This window comes from Mycetomoellerius zeteki, unplaced genomic scaffold (genome assembly GCF_001594055.1).
Source record: "Mycetomoellerius zeteki isolate Tzet28-1 unplaced genomic scaffold, Tzet1.0 scaffold70, whole genome shotgun sequence".
NCBI lineage: Eukaryota > Metazoa > Arthropoda > Insecta > Hymenoptera > Formicidae > Mycetomoellerius > Mycetomoellerius zeteki.
In genome coordinates this window covers 3187958-3204865 of record NW_017257720.1, presented here as the reverse complement: position 1 = coordinate 3204865, position 16908 = coordinate 3187958, and the positions used below count along the sequence as shown (strand labels likewise).

The following is a 16908-nucleotide window of genomic DNA, read 5'->3' as shown; positions in this document are numbered from 1 at the left end:
AGAAGCACGATCGCTCACTGAGCGCTCAGTGAGCTCTTGCATCTGATTGGCATATTCCGTTAGAACTAAAAATATAGACCAAACAGATACAAGAGCTCTCTGAGCGCTCAGTGAGCGGTCGTAGTACTGAATGCCCTCAATAAAGCCTAATTTCACAACTCACGGTTAACTCTTAACCGAGGTTCAACTTATTTCTCATCTCTTTCCAATTCTAAAATTAGAAAGAGACAATGAATAAGTTGAACCTCGGTTAAGAGTTAACCATGAGTTGTGGAACTGGGCCTAAGTAAATGTCATTAGGTTTGTTCGCGTCGCAAGTTCCAACATGCTTCTACCATAGCTCCTTCTAAGGCCGAAATCAGATTACGCATTGAATATTGAGATTAAAGATTGAAAGATTGAAATTTGACCAATCAAAACAATAGGAGCTAAAATTCCTGTGTCCTCACTGGTCAAATTTTAATCTTCAATCTTCAATCTCAATCTTCAATGCGTAGTCTGATTCCGGCCTAAGGCTGGGTTCCAAAATTGACTGCCAGCACTGAATATCTATAGTGCACGTAACGTAAACTGTAGAATTTTCTGTGCTAGCAGTAAATTTGGAACACAGCCCATCTCTACCAAGCGCATTGGAGTGAGTAGGAGCTGTGATAGGAGCATATTGGAACATGTTGGAGCATGCGACGCGAACAAACCTATTATCGCTTCAAACTAATAGCGTTTTCGACCCGTCCGAGTTTGCACCAACCTGGATTAGATTAATGGCATTTTGTGCTCTTCTATTGGTAGAGCGTGTACCATCAACCAATAGGAAAGATTAATCCAATCCAGGTAGATGCAAACTCGAACGGATCGAAAACGTTATAAAAATAACTTTTTAATGTGGGTAGAAAATATTTTTAAGGTTGAGTGTATCTAAAATACGTTCTGTCTAACTTAAACATATTGCTTTTTTCATTAAAAGTTTTATTTTATTGGATATTATGATATTATCAATCTATTCGCAATATCATTAATGGTCGCGTTCAGCAAACTCAACTGTTGCGGAGCGGATCAGTGAGCTCTCGCTGCTATTGGATAATCTAAAAGAATACACCAATAGCAGAGAGCGCTCACGGATCCGCTCCACAACAGTTGAGTTTGCTGAACGCGACCAATATACTTTGTAAGTGGCAGTCAGATGGCGCTAATCGAATTGCAATCGTTCGCAAGATGCAAGGGCAGGTACAGGAACCATCTGATACGAACGGAGTCGTGCCTCATCTACGGCAATCTATGATAGAGGTGGACGCCAGGCGGCAAGTTTTGTGCGTGTTTTTCGATTTTCATTAATAAACTGTCACCACGTCTTTCCAATTCGCACCGTTTGGGTAAGTATATTATTTACGTGAACTATAGAAATGTGCTGATTTTGCGCACGTATTGAAAATACTGCGATATTTACGTCCGAATACCGCCCGTGCATTACTTAGGTTATCCAGGAGCGTCATATTGATTCCCTGCTATTATTTCAGACAAATGAATACTAGAACGTTTACTATGTATCAAATATGTGAATACACATTCTACTTTGTAAATTATTTTGTTAAAAATAGAGAAGCGTAATATAATTTGTAACATAGAATGTGCTAGCTTAACAGAATTATTTAGAAAAACTCAGATCAAACTGTTAGATATTAATTTTATCAATTAAGCTTTGGAGTCTTTAGAAGTACAATACCAAAAAAAATTCTTGTTTATATAATTTGAGGAAAAATGTAGTTTAATGTAAAATTTTAATTAAAGTTTAGTCGATTGTGAGACTATTGAATATTATATTCTCCCCCCATAGAAATTTATCATATTTTTGATGAAGAATATGAATGACGCAACAGAATTTATATTTGTTCCTAAATTAAAATTTATTTAAAATTATCGGACTTATTCTATAACTTTTTCTCAATTATAACTGACAATACAATTGTTAAAAATTATAGAATAGGCTTTTATATGTATAAAATTATACATATTACTACATGTATGTTATCGGTAATATAATTTTTTTTGTAGAAACAATATGGTACGAGGTCGCGGAGGGATGATCAGAGGTGGTCGAGGTGGTATGGGTCGTGGAATGGGCTTTCCAAGGAAGCAGTTTCTGCCACGACACCCATTTGATTATACACTTTGTGAGGCAGCTTTCCCACGTGTTAAACCTGCTCCAGATGAATCAGATTTCCAGTCAGCTCTTGTGAAAAAGAATGCTGATATGTGCCCTACTCCAAAGGAACAGACTTCCATTTTAAATCTTGTAACTAAGCTACAGAGTGTTCTTGATAATCTGATCGTTGCACCAGGAACCTTTGAAGCTTGTGTAAGTGTACATGTTTTCATAGCACACTTATAAATTAAATCCCTGTTTCTGTTTAATACCTCTATCATATATTTTGACATCATTGACATCATATTATTTGCTTGTATTCTCTTTTAATGTAGCAATTGGAAGAAGTAAGACAAGTTGGCAGTTTTAAAAAAGGTACGATGATAAAGGGCCACAATAATGCTGACATTGTTGTCATCCTCAAAACTTTGCCGACAAAAACTGCGGTAGAGGCTCTTGGGAATAAAGTCCATAACGACTTGAAGGCTGTGAACCCGAAAGAAATCTTTAGAGTTACTCAAACGGAATATGGATTCGATATTGGAAACAACGAAGCTACTGTGCGCGTATTAATAACGACGTTACACCAAAATCTACGCAAGCTAGAATCGGAGCAACACTTGGACGTTAAAATCTGTCAAGGTAATTTTTGTATTTTTATTGTCAATATAACGTAGCAATTATTAAAATATGATTTCTCGTAGGACATCTTGCTGCTATCAGACATTCTCGTTGGTTTGAGGAAAACGCTCATCATTCTAGCATTAAAGTTCTGATTCGACTGCTTCGTGATCTTAGAAGCAAATTTGAGGGTCTGCAGCCATTAACCCCGTGGATGCTGGATCTATTGGCACATAATGCCATAATGAACAATCCTAGTAGACAAGCATTGCCAATAAATCAGGCATATAAGAGAGTATTGCAATTGCTTGCTTCTGGATTGTTTCTCCCAGGATCAGCAGGTATATTAAAAACTTATTCTTAAAATTAAAAATCTTTGATATAGTTACCAATGGAAACTACGTGATATCAGAAGTGAGAAAACAATACCTACAGAGATAATTCTCGTAAGTGCGTGATTGACGAATTACAAGAATTATTTACGTTCTAATATCAAATACTTGTTATATCGATTTAATCATATAATTTTGCAAGAATTGCTACATAAATTATATTTTTCAGGTATTTCCGACCCATGCGAAGGTGGCAATATACGCGTGCATACAGCATTAACACTTGAACAACAAGATCTCGTATGTCTCACTGCTCAAACATTACTACGTGTACTGGCTCATGGTGGCTACAGACCATTACTGGAAGGTACCAACAAACTCGCAGTGGAGATGAGCGTATGGGCAGGAGGCGTAGTGGCAAGCCCATTAGAAAAGGCGTATGAGCCACCTACCGAACAGGAGCAGCAAGAGGACATGGACGAAAGTACCGAGGAGATGATCACCGAGAGTGTTTAGGATCTTGAGTAAAGTTTTGAGATTTCCTCTTTTTGTATGAAAAGCTTTCTTTTCGGTGTTTCTTATAAAACGTATTGTATTTATAATATACTTGCACACATATATTTCGATGATGAATGAATTCCGTTGACATTTAAAATTATACTTTTATATAGTGTTTGTATTTGCACCATAGGCAATTTGATGATGATAATGTGAGATTTGATTTAAAATAAAATATAAATTAATGTGCATTCTACCCGATTAAGTAACTTATTCTATTTCTAAGAATTTTTCTACAGCACTTTAAGCATCTATACTCAACGATGATTGTATAAATGGCATGAAGAGATTTGACCTCTGAAGATTAGTTTTATGTAAATTTTTTTATCGAAAAATGTATCTGATCTTAAACATTTGGATAATGACCATGTTGCAGTGATATGCACGTGTAAATATTTGGGAGATCAGCTGATTTTTTTACTATTTCGAATATACTCGTCCACGTATTGTCTACTGATGAGGTGTGCACATTAAATCTCAATAGCACACATTCGAAATATGCTTATATTTTATATGTACTTGCAATTTGGCAGTGATATGCACGTCATTTAAGCGTGTAACGAAGTGTATGGTAGAAAACATTAGTCTTCACTTAGAATCTAATGTAGGCAAGGATCATTCTCCGGGGTTCTGACGACTCGCGCGCAATTAACCATACGAGAACTTGCACCCGGCCGGACCGGTATCTTGAAAAGCTTGCCCTGCGGCATACACACACAGACTTTGTACTGCTCGTAGCTCGTGGTCGGGCTCTGCAGGAACATCGGTGCCACCGGAATATCCTCCACGTCGATGAAAATACCGTCTTTGGCGTCCAGTACGACGCTGCCATTTACACTCTTTAAGAAGATGTCAAGATCGGCGCTCCACACGATGTCCTTGCTTTCTATGTGTACGCCCTCCGCACCGTGCAACGAGACCTCGTTGTCAGACTTGATTGCCAGGCTTTCATTGACCGGCGACGTAATTCGATGAGTCTCTGCGATTCTTACGTCGATCGTTTCGACGCCGTTTGGTAGACCAAAGTTAGGGAAGTCTGTAGTGAAGTAGATTGTACCGGTACGTGGGTCCTTCACCTCAAATGATTCTACTTGCGACATGGTGGTACCATTTGGTAGGACGCCTAGCTTCGAATGCGGATATGCTTCGTGAGTATGTCCGCGACTCTTCACGTCAACGTGCACCCCAGCTTCATCACCAGATATTTCCATTGGCTCATCGCCATAACTCTGGCAGATGCCTGACTGCAGGGATATCTTTAGAAAATGCGAAACGTGATATAATATCAATATTTACGAAGAGACATCGATGTATTGAGTAGCATAAAGATTATCTCATTATTACATTTTTATTGTTTCTTTTTTATACTCTTATATATGCATATATTACTCGTTTTTAAATGTCAAATATGTATATGTACTTCGTCCAAATCTGTTCTTCCATAGAACTTGACAAGATTTTCGTCCGGGATTACTTCTATAGCTTCCATTCCTTGACTTATGCGCAAAACAGCGATGACAGTGATGTTTAGAAAAAGATTGCAGAGACCGATTATCGCCAGGACCAAAGTCAACATCCAGAGACAGTAACGCCTTTTAGTAGATTTTTCGCTCGTCGACGACATGCCGTACGAAGAGGCGATTGTTCTATTAACATTGCCCAAGCAAAAACTTAATCATCCGAAATTTTAATTTAATCTAGTACGGATTGTATCGATTGTTGACTAATTCTATTTAATCATTTTGGAATTCTGATTATTCCTTATTTATTTCCTTTCTAATTAAGATAATATAAAAAAATTTAAATCGTTCGCATATTAATAAGTAAAGCAATCGACTAAGTCGCGTAAGTTACTCAAGTAAACCTTTCTAAAGAACTCTCTAAAATCCTTGGAGTAGAATCTAATTCTAAAGAGTGATATCTCATTCTTAAAAATTGACAATTAAGCCACACATTTCAATATTGGCTCAATTGTCACTTTTTAAAATGATATTCCACTCCAAAGATTTTAGAGAGAAAGATATTAATGATTGACTTATTTTAGTATAAATATTTTTCATTAGAACTGTCATTGGATAGGAATTATTGTTATAATAATAATACACGATTCTTTTCTTATTCACCTCGTATGCATGCTGCCGCAACTATTTTGGCGGATAATGCCTTTAATCAGAGGCCCATCGCTGTTGGACAGATTATCATCGGCCTTCGATATTGATGGCGACCCGGTATCATTTCCGCATACATCTAAAAGAGCTGACATCGAACGTTCTTTCGTTCACCTGCTAAAAATTAAATGTCAGATTGTCATAAAAGTATATATATAGAACAATCAGATGATTAAATAAATTATGAATATAGATATTTAAAAAATAGAATTATATAATAAGAGTATGGACGTAGATAATTAATTTTATAAATATAAATAATTGATTTTATTAATTAAAAAATAATAGTTTTTGTATTATATTAATATATTATAAATTAAGATTTTTTTGTTTTGGTTTTTTTGATAATTTTAGAAAAAGAAAAATATAAAATCTTATATCACACATTCGAACATAATTATATCTCGAAACTGGTACATTTATGGCAATATTTAATTTTATCGACACTATAAATATATCGCTATAAATTACAATACATTAATATAGCTACTAATATACGATCACGCCCATATGTAACGATATATACCTCGTGTCTTCAGCATCGCAATAATCTTAATTAAAACCGTAGAACCAATTTTGCATTTTATTACAAAAAATAACGCTCTTATCGAGGGATCGTCTTTCGTGAGTTATCGCACTAAACGGCGAGCTTCTTCATACCGAATGCATATCTGTCTCGTTGCGAAACGTATAGTCGATCACTTCGTGAACGGTTTCCTTACCTTGGCTGAGATCAGCAGCGTCGCGGGAAGCGGCTGCCTCTTCAGATAAACGAAAATAGACGACCGCGTTACGTTCCGGATTTTCGCGGATTCTACGACGACCGAGAGCGATGGAAGTAGGCGAAGATACACCGGTCGGCGCTTGCGCGTCCAGGGATCAATGCCGAGTGTCCTCAGGAATTCTATCTTGCGCGCATCCGCCTCGAAGAGTTTGTATACTCGCGCTTCTTTTTGACAATACGAGAAATACGAAATTGAAAGCCGCAAGCAAACGAAGTCATAAAAATTCATGAGACACAAATTAATTCGAATTTTCTTATTTTTATATATTATATAAGGTGTGTATTTATACAGGATGGTCCATTTTAATCACTCTATTAGAATATATCAAAATCCTTAAGTTTAAGAAATGTTTCAGGAAAAATTGCTCACTATTACTAATAAGTATTTAATAAAAAAATACTTTATTATAGTGTTTTGAAAAGATTTTGAAGCAGTTATGAACATGAAATAAAAAAATAGGGCTTTAAAAAAATTTTGAGTAACCTTGATCTCTGATCTTAACCCAGTGAACACAAAAGGTTTGTTCGCATCGAAAGCTTCAACATGCTCCAATATGCTCCTACTCACTCTAGCGCGTTGGAATGAGTAAGAACTATAGTAGGAACATGTTGGAACATGTAGAGCATGCGACGCGAACAAACCTAAAGTTACATGTAACGTATCTGTTAGTTGTAATTTCCCACTCAACAACATAACCGTAATATAACACGTGTGTTATGTTACAGCTATATATTCTTGAGTGGGAAATTACAACTAACAAATACGTTACGTGCAACTTGTGTTCACTGGGAAGGACATCCTCTCAAAATCAATCAAGGTCATCTTTTTTCCTCCTAACTCAGTAACTTTTGAAACATTTTTATCTTAAACCTAAGGATTTTAAAATATTGGATTGATTAAGATGGACTCTGTATACTGCTAAGATCGAGTTTTCAATATAAGTCTGCATTAGAAATGAATGAATTGTTGCGTCTTATAAAAAGGAATGTACTTAAACAAATGACCCGTAAAATATTTAGTCAATTCATCATTCTCATTAGTCCTTCTTTAAAACTGTTATCTTTTTTGTGTAAGATTTAATCTAATTGTTTATAGTTAAAAAATAATTTTTGATAGAAGCAAGGATATGTGAGAGGAACAAAATTCTATTAAGGAGGCCAATAATGACACTCTTTTTATGTTTCATAGGATGATTTGATTAGAAATTTAAATAACTCTTCCAAAATCTTTTTAGTTGATTTTTTATAAATGTCAAAGATAATACATATATTTTTCCATTGTCGACCATCAATTTAACATATAAAAAATTGATATGTTAAATGCTATCATTCGTACCCATACTGTAAATTTTATCTTTTCGTGATAAGAATTAAATCTTAAATTTCTTCAATATGTATATTTGGTGCAACAAAAACAATATCATCAACGTATCGATAGTAAAAAAAAAAAGAGATTAATACGACTGGAAGCGAATATATTATTCTCTAAGGCTCGTTTCTACCAACATAGATTAACTTTAATTTTGGTTCAACTTATTTTTCATCTTTTTCTAATTTCTAGAAGTAGAAAGAGATGAAGAGTTAGTTGAACCAAGATTAAAGTTAATCTATGTTGGTAGAAACGGGCCTAAGTCCAGCAAAATGTACTTAATACTAAAATAATGGATACATTTAAATTAAAGGTGTAATGATATGTGTTAATTAAAATATTCCGGCCATGCGGTTCTCTCTATCCAGGGAACGTAATGATAGATTCGGGTGTATACGCCAGGTATAATGCTGCCGCAAAGTCGTCCGAGACTGGTAACCCCAATTACGGTATACATGCATTTGTGGTCCGTGTTAAAAACAGCGAGTGGTCCTCCGCTGTCACCCTTGAATAAACAATTATATTTGATTACTTTGCCTCTAAGTGTTTTTGTTATAAAAAGGATATACAAGCAATGTTTCTTTTTTCAGTTGAAGCTAATTGAGTTTTTGATTAATTGAAGCTAATTGGATTTTTGATCTCTCATCTCTCATTAGAGAAACGAGAGTTGGAAAGAAGCAAACATAAATTTCGGTATAATTGGATTAATTAATACTAATAGTTACAAAAACTATTCTAAGAAGCTCGCATTAAAATAAAATTTTTATTCGGAAGGGGATGAAAACTTTTTGATGGGTGCAAATGTATATTTTACCTGGCAAGTATCTTTCCCGATTTCTCCCGCACATATTTGCCATTCGTTGACGATCCCTAATGCGAGCTCCACGGAACTGCTGCCGTCAAAGAAACTCGCGTTGCAAGTGTCATGAGGGACCAAACTGAGTGTTACCTTCAATAGATTGTCCGAACCTTGGTCATCAGCTGAAAAATAAGCGACGTGCACTTATTAATTTTTTATACATATGTAGTATAAAAATAAAATATTTCCTTTTTTATAATTAGATCACGTTATATTCTTATACAAGCCTTAATAATTAATTTTAGTAACTCAGTTTTGACAATTTGACAGCTGGGTTCCTCTTTTTATGATCTTACCCCAATCGACTAGACCCCATCCTGTGGCGACTGCCTTGTTATTTTCACCCACATCAGGCCAATCAACTGGAAGACATGCCGGTCTGACATATGCATCGTAGACAGCATCTTGCGCTAGACTCAGTATAGCTATATCGTGATATTCCGACGGACGTTTGTAGTCGGGATGTCTTATCCTTTTCTCTATTGCGATGGTCTGCGGCTTCGCGTTATCATTCGACTGTGCGAGATTCAGATCGCCGAGCCGCACCCATTTTGCGCTTCCCCTTTTTAAAGTAAATAAAGTTTATTATAATAATTATTTATTAACACTTGCCGAAATGCGTTAGTTAATAAATGAATAAGTTAATGGAGCGGAAAAAAAAACACCTTTTTTGAATTTTCAGCATGACAGGATAAATTTGAGCTTTTCGAAGAGACTTTTTATACTGAAAAAAGAATTTTCTAAATCTAAATATTTTCTTGAATAGTACTAAGTAGACGTTTTTTAATTGTAAATAAATATTTCAAAAAGGAAAGTATAATAACACTTAAATAATATGTGTTTACGTTTAGTAAATATTTACTATGTAAATAAGTCCTGCAACAATGGTGATTCCTCCACGTGGTGCAGATAACGCGAAATTCATTATTTAAAACTTTAGATAATAAAAAAAGATAAATATTTTTTTCTGTTTCCTCAGTATTTGCTTGTTAAATTATATTTTATTAAATACTTGCAATTTAATTTTTAACTTATTATTTTATTATTTAATTTTTCTTATTTAATTTCTTGTAAGTAATTTATCAGAAATGTTTCTTATGTTCTCCAACGTGAGTATCACTGAAATCTATATAATTTGTATATAACATATGAACTATACATTTTCAATTATCTACATAATTGGAGTGCAATATCTAAAATGTATATCTGCCATATTAGTGCCACAATTTTTATCGGTGTAAGTTACAAATTTTGCAGTGTTAATACAATCAGAAAAATTATATTTTGTTAACAAGCAAGAATAACATGCCAATGGTAAAAATTTGGACATATTTAATTTTTTTATTTATATCGCAAAAATAAAGCTTACAAATGTTGAAATTCATTTTCTGGTTACCTAAGGAATAAATCTGTAAAGTTTAACGTTATTATGAAATTTATACTTAGAAACGTTTCCTTGTTATAGTATATTACTAAAGAAAATATTAGTTAGATTCAGGAAATTTTTTTCAGTGTAAGATTTGAAATGTGATTATTTTCAATTAATTTTTTATCAAAGTTAAATATTTTGATGATAAATGGCTCTAAAATAGAATATTTAAAAACATACTGAAAATAAATAATATAATCTAATCTAAGTATCTCATTTATTTTAATATATTATTTAATCGTATCTCGAGGGCTTCGTTTTCTTTATAATCTCAAAATTGTTTATAAAAGTAATCCTTTCCCAACAAATAAGCTGACGTTATTTATCGTCATTTTGACGTCAAAATGACGTCTTGGACATCAAAATGATGATGAATAACGTTAGCTTGTTTGCTGGATTAATATCTCAAAAAAAACTTGGAAAAAAATATAGATTTCAAATCAATTATAATGATAAGAAAGATCATTAATTTTTGTTTTAGAATACTGTAAAAGCAATCTTGGTCATTTTATTCATCAATTTTCTAAGCATTAGATAAATGAAAGATGAAGAAAGACAAAACCGTCAAAATTTACCAGTCTGCTGTCCAAGTACAGTGCGCTGCTGTCAAAACAATTTTCTTGGAAATTAAGGTACCGCCGCAAACCCATAAGATTCTATCACGACCGTCGAAACCAACGGCTGCCATATGCGGAAATTCTTTCGCTTCGGCTTTCTTGCCACCGACGATCAGTTTGCGTGTTGACAGGGCGCATAGTGACTTGTTGACAGGTTTTCGGTCAAATGTAAGTGTGGGTGGTATTTCAAAACCGAAAACAGCCTCCGCGTTTTCCGCGCATTCTAAAGAAAAGAAAATATTAATTTAAGAGGACGTAATAAAACTCGAGTTGAACTCATATTCTAATTAATTCTATCATATCCTGATTAATCTTCTTATTTGACAAATTATGATTTTTTATTTTGCTTTTTAAGATCTTAATACGAATTTATTTGTCTATATTTATTTTATATATAAGTATAATTTCGTAGAAGTGTTTACGTGCGAGATTTTGTATATGTGTGTGTATGTGATATATTTTTTTAACATCAAGCTATAGCGCAAAAGAAGAAAAAACTATTTTAATGCTCCTGCTTATTCATTGCAGTTATTTTGAATTATGACGTCAGAAACGAGAAAAACAAAGAAAATTCTACAAACTGTATTAAAAAATATGATTATTTTTTAATAAAATAATATTTGCAATTGATAGAAAATAGAATTATAATAAGTATACCAAAAATTTTTTTGTGTCCCGGTAATCAATAAATAATTATAATTTGAAATTGAATTAATTGCCTAACCAGAAAATAAAACAGAAAGTAAATATAACAATAATTGTCGAAAATGAACACGATTTCTACTACAAAATAAATACAATTGTTATTACAAAATAAAATGATAATTGCACTTTTCATTTATTTTATGCTCAGAAAATTGAAGAAATTGACTAACGAGTGTTTTACAGTATTCTAAAGTAAAAATTAATGGCTTTCTATCATTATAACTGTAGTTCTTGTTCTCAATTATTCAACATATTTTACAAATGTATCGTATTAAAAGCAAATATTGTGCTATTAGAAAGTATTTCCATTTTAATATGTTTTGTAAGAATTTTTATTCTGTGGTTTCTCGTTACTGACATTATCAATCTAAAGATTCTTAATAAGTAATCAGAAATCTCATTTTCCATTCGAGTTTGTTGAAAATGTCTATATTGCTGATTTAACATTAATAAACTGATTGTTCATCATTGCTAGAAGTTGTTTACATATACTTAAGAAACCGTATGCTTTTACGTATTGTATGTTTACGTAAAGAATTCTTCTGAAGAGATAGAAGTATAGACCAAATTGCACGCTAGTTTCAACAAATGTTGATGCTGTTCTAGCGTTCCTTATCTTTGATTAGAGAATAGGTTGAAGACAAATTTTTTTCTTACTTGCTCGTGCTACAGATCCCCTTGATCCATCTAATTTCAAAGGTCGTACTGTATCTGTTCCTACTGTACTCTCCTGTTGCGGTGCCGGCGTTGTAGTTGGTTGAGTGATCGTATTTATTTTTGGGCAACATACTATTGGCTCGAAATTTAAAAATCCGCAGGTTTTACTAGGCATTTTGCCTGCTAACAATTCTTCATATACTTTTGAACATTTTTGTAAAAGCTTGCATTCACCTGATGAATTGTCGACCGTGCATGGCTCTGAAAATTTTGAAAGACACATATTAACAAATTTTTGATAAAATCAGATAATCAGACAATTTTACTCGCATGTTTATCATCAAATCAGACAATTTGAGGATTAGATATTAACAATTTGGTTGGCCGTTTTAGATATTAACAATTTTATTGTCACCACTTTGAATTTATCAATTTGGAAATTTGTTAAATATAATAGTGTAAATTGTTGCGACATTCACGTACGGCATTCACGTTTAGATTATTTTTCAACTAAGATTGACCAGATTCACACTGAAGATGTTTTATTTTATATTCGCAAGAAACAAAATTATAAAAAAGTTCTTACAACTCTACTATAAAACGTTTGTACAACTTACATGTCAGAAAATTATACAACTAAAAAGTTAACGTTGATTGTATAACTATTTGTAGTTTTTATAACATCTATATGATTAAAATTTAATCGATAGGGCTATAAGTTATTCATTGTATAACTATTTGTAGACGATTTGGACACGGGTCCATTCGAACTTTGGAACAAATTTTACAATAAACCGCAAAAGTGATCACGAAATGCTTGATATTTTTTAATTCTACAATCTTTAATTATCTTAAATCAATTACTTTTCAAATTTTTAACACCTTTTAAATAATGATTTACAAGGGTTTTCTTTTTTAAAAAAATTTTCGCACGATGGCTGAAAATACATATTTGCCTCTATTTTATGAATGTTATGACAGAGAACTGTCAAACTGCTATCACATGTTCGGTGTCTTATAAGGACTTTACGTTATAAATAGTACGCAAATCTGCTTAACCGTATTCATTTAAATTAAAAAGGTCCTATTTAGAACATGATCCGATTTAGACCACTCTCCCCTATATTACAAGTTTTAAAATACAGTTAATATGATGTTAGAAATGGTTGTATAGATTTCCTACTTATCTATATAGTTAATAAACGTTTCGACGTCATTACTTGCACTTTTAAGTTGCACAAGATAAGTTATAAAGTTTTAAAGAAAGTTTCATGAATGTTTCTATATCAAAATCTGTCAGATGTTGAAATAAATAAATTGTTATATACTTTAACAACTTGTGTTGGCTCTGATAAGCATGGCATTAATACATTTATTGACTTATTCGCTACAGCCTATTCTGTTTCTTGATAAAATTAATGATTACTACTTAAAAATATTTTTTTCGATTCGAATTTGCGACTAAAATTTTAAGAATAAAGATATGAGACAGATTAATGTGAGACTTTTCGAGTTTTGAATTATTTTATAGCTTTAAGATATTTATTAAAGAAAAAAAGACAGTTGTAACAATTGAGATTTTAGTAAATATATACAGAGTATAAATATAACAAATTACTTAGACTAATCGAAAGGCATTTCATAAATTTATTTCAAGTATTTAAGATTTTATTTTATGCCACATGTTTTTTTCACGAATCTAAAAAGAATTGAGACTGATCTAAGCAGAACAACAAATCGCAATAATATCAAAATGACATTAAAATGAATCATTTGAAAAGTGATTTTTAATTATTTTAGAGCCATTTTGATGTCATTTTGATTTTATAATGAGTTTTTTTACTTGAGGATATATAAGTCATCTTAATGAGATACAAAATTGATTGATCTTTCTTGTTAACAAGGTCGTTGCAATGAATTTATTTGCTATAATAAATTAAAAACATAGGCTTCTTTTTCAATATCAGAGGTATCTCTACAAACTTTACAATTGTCATTAAATCATTATGTCGAATATTAAATTGTATGACAGAGTATATTACACGAATAAACACAAACCTAATCGTTGATACCTGGCGCGTGATTATCAAGTAATTATTCTTCTTCTGCATGCAAAATTAAAAGTAAAGAAATTATACAGAACCAAATAATACATTTAGAATTGTATATTAAATATATTATATAATCATTTATAAAATCAGAGAGTTACATCAAAGAAACATATTGCTGTACAAAAGATTTTGTTTAGTATACAGCACGTAGTTCGAAAGACTTTTCCATTCACCAAGAAGAATGTGCTTGATATATTCGTTCCCGTATTTTTAGCGAAGTGAACTAATACTCACGTCCGATGTCCATTCCATGTGTCGGTGACAGGATCGAAACCAACACCAATAATAATAACGATGAGGCGATCGACACGTTCACTGGCATCCTCGATCAGCCTTGGTCAGCCTTGATCACACTATTTTCTCGACTGATCGCAAAGACTCGTCGGCGATGGAAGATATACCTCGTCTAACACGTTTATTCCATGCGTTTCTGTTTTTCCCGATCCCCACTCGATCGCTCGTTCGCCCCGGTGGTGGTGATGAACCACGAGGTCATTCTTGTGATGTACTTCTTGATAAATCAGTCGATCGTACGTATGATTTCATTTGCGTCTTCGAGGAAGATTTCAGCAAAACGATCTAACGATGGATGATTAAGAGCAATCAGTTGTCGCGTGCCGCAAGCGATCTGTAACAGGAATTGAAGCCTTCGTAATTCTTATGCGACTTAGATTGAAATCGCTGTAATTTCTGTAATTTCCATTTTTAATATGCGAATATGTATCTTTCACGCGAATTATTATCATGCTGCTGTCGTCACGAAAAACGATACCAAAAAGTTATCTCTGCCTACTTCGACTTTGAATTTAACTGAAATATAGACTAGGATCATTAATTCCATAGATATCCAATGAATAATGCAATGTACATATATGATTTTGTGTGCATTCATGCATGGAATCGGTTTCTCACAAAAGTCGCTCCTTATTTGGATGTGTTGATTAATACCTGAAATATTTTTTATACTTTTATACTTTTCTTGAAATAAAAGATTGTGAATAAAAGACTCACAGCCTTTTCGTTTGATATGAAAAAAAATGATGTTGTATTAATAACATTAATTTGGAAATAATCTTATTTACTCAATATTCTTATTTTAATAAAACAAGTATTTACTTGTTTCATTAATATGCTATTAAATTGACAAGGTTATTTCAAAGTAGATCTAATATTACTATTATAACATTATTTTTTCCGCAATTTATATCCTGAGAAAAAAATTGTTTATTTGATTTAAATACATGCATCCTCTAACAAAAAAGATAAAGATATAAACTAATTTAATTTAGTTCTTCATCTTTTTTGTTAGAGGATGCATGTATTTAAGTAAAATATAATATGTTTTTTGTCGAAAGAAATAAAAACAAATTAAATTAATTTTGATAAATGAACAATTCTTTTCTCAGTACAATATTTCATACAATTGTATCATTTGTATATGTATTGATATATTCTCTTGTTTTTTATGTAACGCAGAGGAAATCGACAATTTCGTAAGAGTAAAAACAAGGAAAACAGAAACAACTATTTTATTTCTCATTAATATAATGCGCAAAGTAGATCGATATTAGGATTGTATCTGTGTTAGTCATATCTATCTCTTATTATATATTCTGCATTTTTATTATATTACGATGGTTTTCTTACCGTATTCATTCAATATATATGGGAAATACTATGTTAATTTACTTAAAATAAATGTAAAGATAATGGAAACGTATGTTAACTTTCTTAAAAGAAGTCTTGATACAAAGTTCAAGGATAACAGTCTTTGATTTACTTTAGAGAGAGATTTAGAGAGAGAGAGAGAGATTTTTTGGAAATTTTTGTGATTTCTTTGCAGAACTTTCTTAGATATTATTATGATTAATATAATTTATTTCTTTTATGGTACCACTATTTCGTTTATGGGCTACATATTACTAACTTATTAGAAATCTAATGATGATTAGATATTTTTCGATACGTCAAACGTTGAACTTAATACATGGAACAAATCCGATTCGATCCATCATGATCGACGTTACGACGCTGCCAAAGGCCCAATGGATGATAAGGCCAATTTCATTAAGAACGAAACACGTGTACACATCTAGGGATGTAGCATTTTTTAAAATGTTACTTGCAAGAAGTTAATACGATAATATACAATTAGCATAAGTTTAGTAATACATTAATTATTCTGAGACAAACAAATTAATGGTTTCGCGGAAAATATGAATCTGTATGAAAGAAATATCTTTATGAATAAAGTAAAGTGTCAAATGTGCAAAATTTATGTTCTACGCATTCTAGGATATGTAATAACGCAGAAGGATGTAGTGTGTATTTGAGTAATAATAATCAAATGGTTTCTGAATTAATTAAATGGGATTTGTGAACGCTTTTGGAGAAGGTATATACCATTCTTAGCAAAATTCTCGCGAATTATGTCTCAGGGGCTAATACGTGATAAACAAAATTTTACAATTCTTGCTCTTTATTTTATAAAAAAAATTTTTATTTTATAAAACAAATCTTTATTTTATGAAAGTTACTTAAAGACTTATTCATCAACA

At 32.3% G+C, this 16908-nt stretch overlaps 3 protein-coding genes across 8 annotated transcripts; 1 reads left to right on the top strand and 2 right to left on the bottom strand.

Annotated features, from left to right (window-relative positions):
- The first annotated feature begins 1257 nt into the window (after positions 1-1257).
- LOC108729089 (interleukin enhancer-binding factor 2) lies at positions 1258-3847 on the top strand. Of its 2 annotated transcripts, XM_018458019.1 has the most exons (5): positions 1258-1370; positions 2050-2353; positions 2476-2782; positions 2845-3102; positions 3323-3846. In XM_018458019.1, exons 2-5 carry the CDS (start codon positions 2057-2059, stop codon positions 3607-3609), a joined length of 1149 nt encoding a protein of 382 aa, XP_018313521.1. In that variant the 5' UTR covers positions 1258-1370; positions 2050-2056; the 3' UTR covers positions 3610-3846. The 2 variants fall into 2 exon arrangements, with proteins under 2 accessions (XP_018313521.1, XP_018313522.1); XM_018458020.1 differs by lacking the exon at positions 1258-1370 and having other exon boundaries at positions 2054-2353; positions 3323-3847.
- An 85-nt stretch (positions 3848-3932) lies between these two features.
- On the bottom strand, positions 3933-6709 carry Scgbeta (sarcoglycan beta). 5 transcript variants are annotated; one of them, XM_018458024.1, is made up of 4 exons: positions 6346-6709; positions 5775-5936; positions 5072-5297; positions 3933-4907 (listed from the first exon to the last, which is right to left on the bottom strand). In XM_018458024.1, exons 2-4 carry the CDS (start codon positions 5912-5914, stop codon positions 4251-4253), a joined length of 1023 nt encoding a protein of 340 aa, XP_018313526.1. In that variant the 5' UTR covers positions 5915-5936; positions 6346-6709; the 3' UTR covers positions 3933-4250. The 5 variants fall into 5 exon arrangements, with proteins under 5 accessions (XP_018313526.1, XP_018313527.1, XP_018313524.1 ...); XM_018458025.1 differs by having other exon boundaries at positions 5775-5933; XM_018458022.1 differs by having other exon boundaries at positions 6542-6709.
- Positions 6710-8200: 1491 nt separating this feature from the next.
- LOC108729087 (venom serine protease Bi-VSP) lies at positions 8201-14743 on the bottom strand. The gene is made up of 6 exons (XM_018458015.1): positions 14585-14743; positions 12240-12500; positions 10836-11100; positions 9128-9393; positions 8787-8953; positions 8201-8477 (listed from the first exon to the last, which is right to left on the bottom strand). The coding sequence occupies exons 1-6, from the start codon at positions 14670-14672 to the stop codon at positions 8301-8303; spliced, it is 1224 nt and encodes a 407-aa protein (XP_018313517.1). The 5' UTR covers positions 14673-14743; the 3' UTR covers positions 8201-8300.
- Between the last annotated feature and the right edge of the window lie 2165 nt (positions 14744-16908).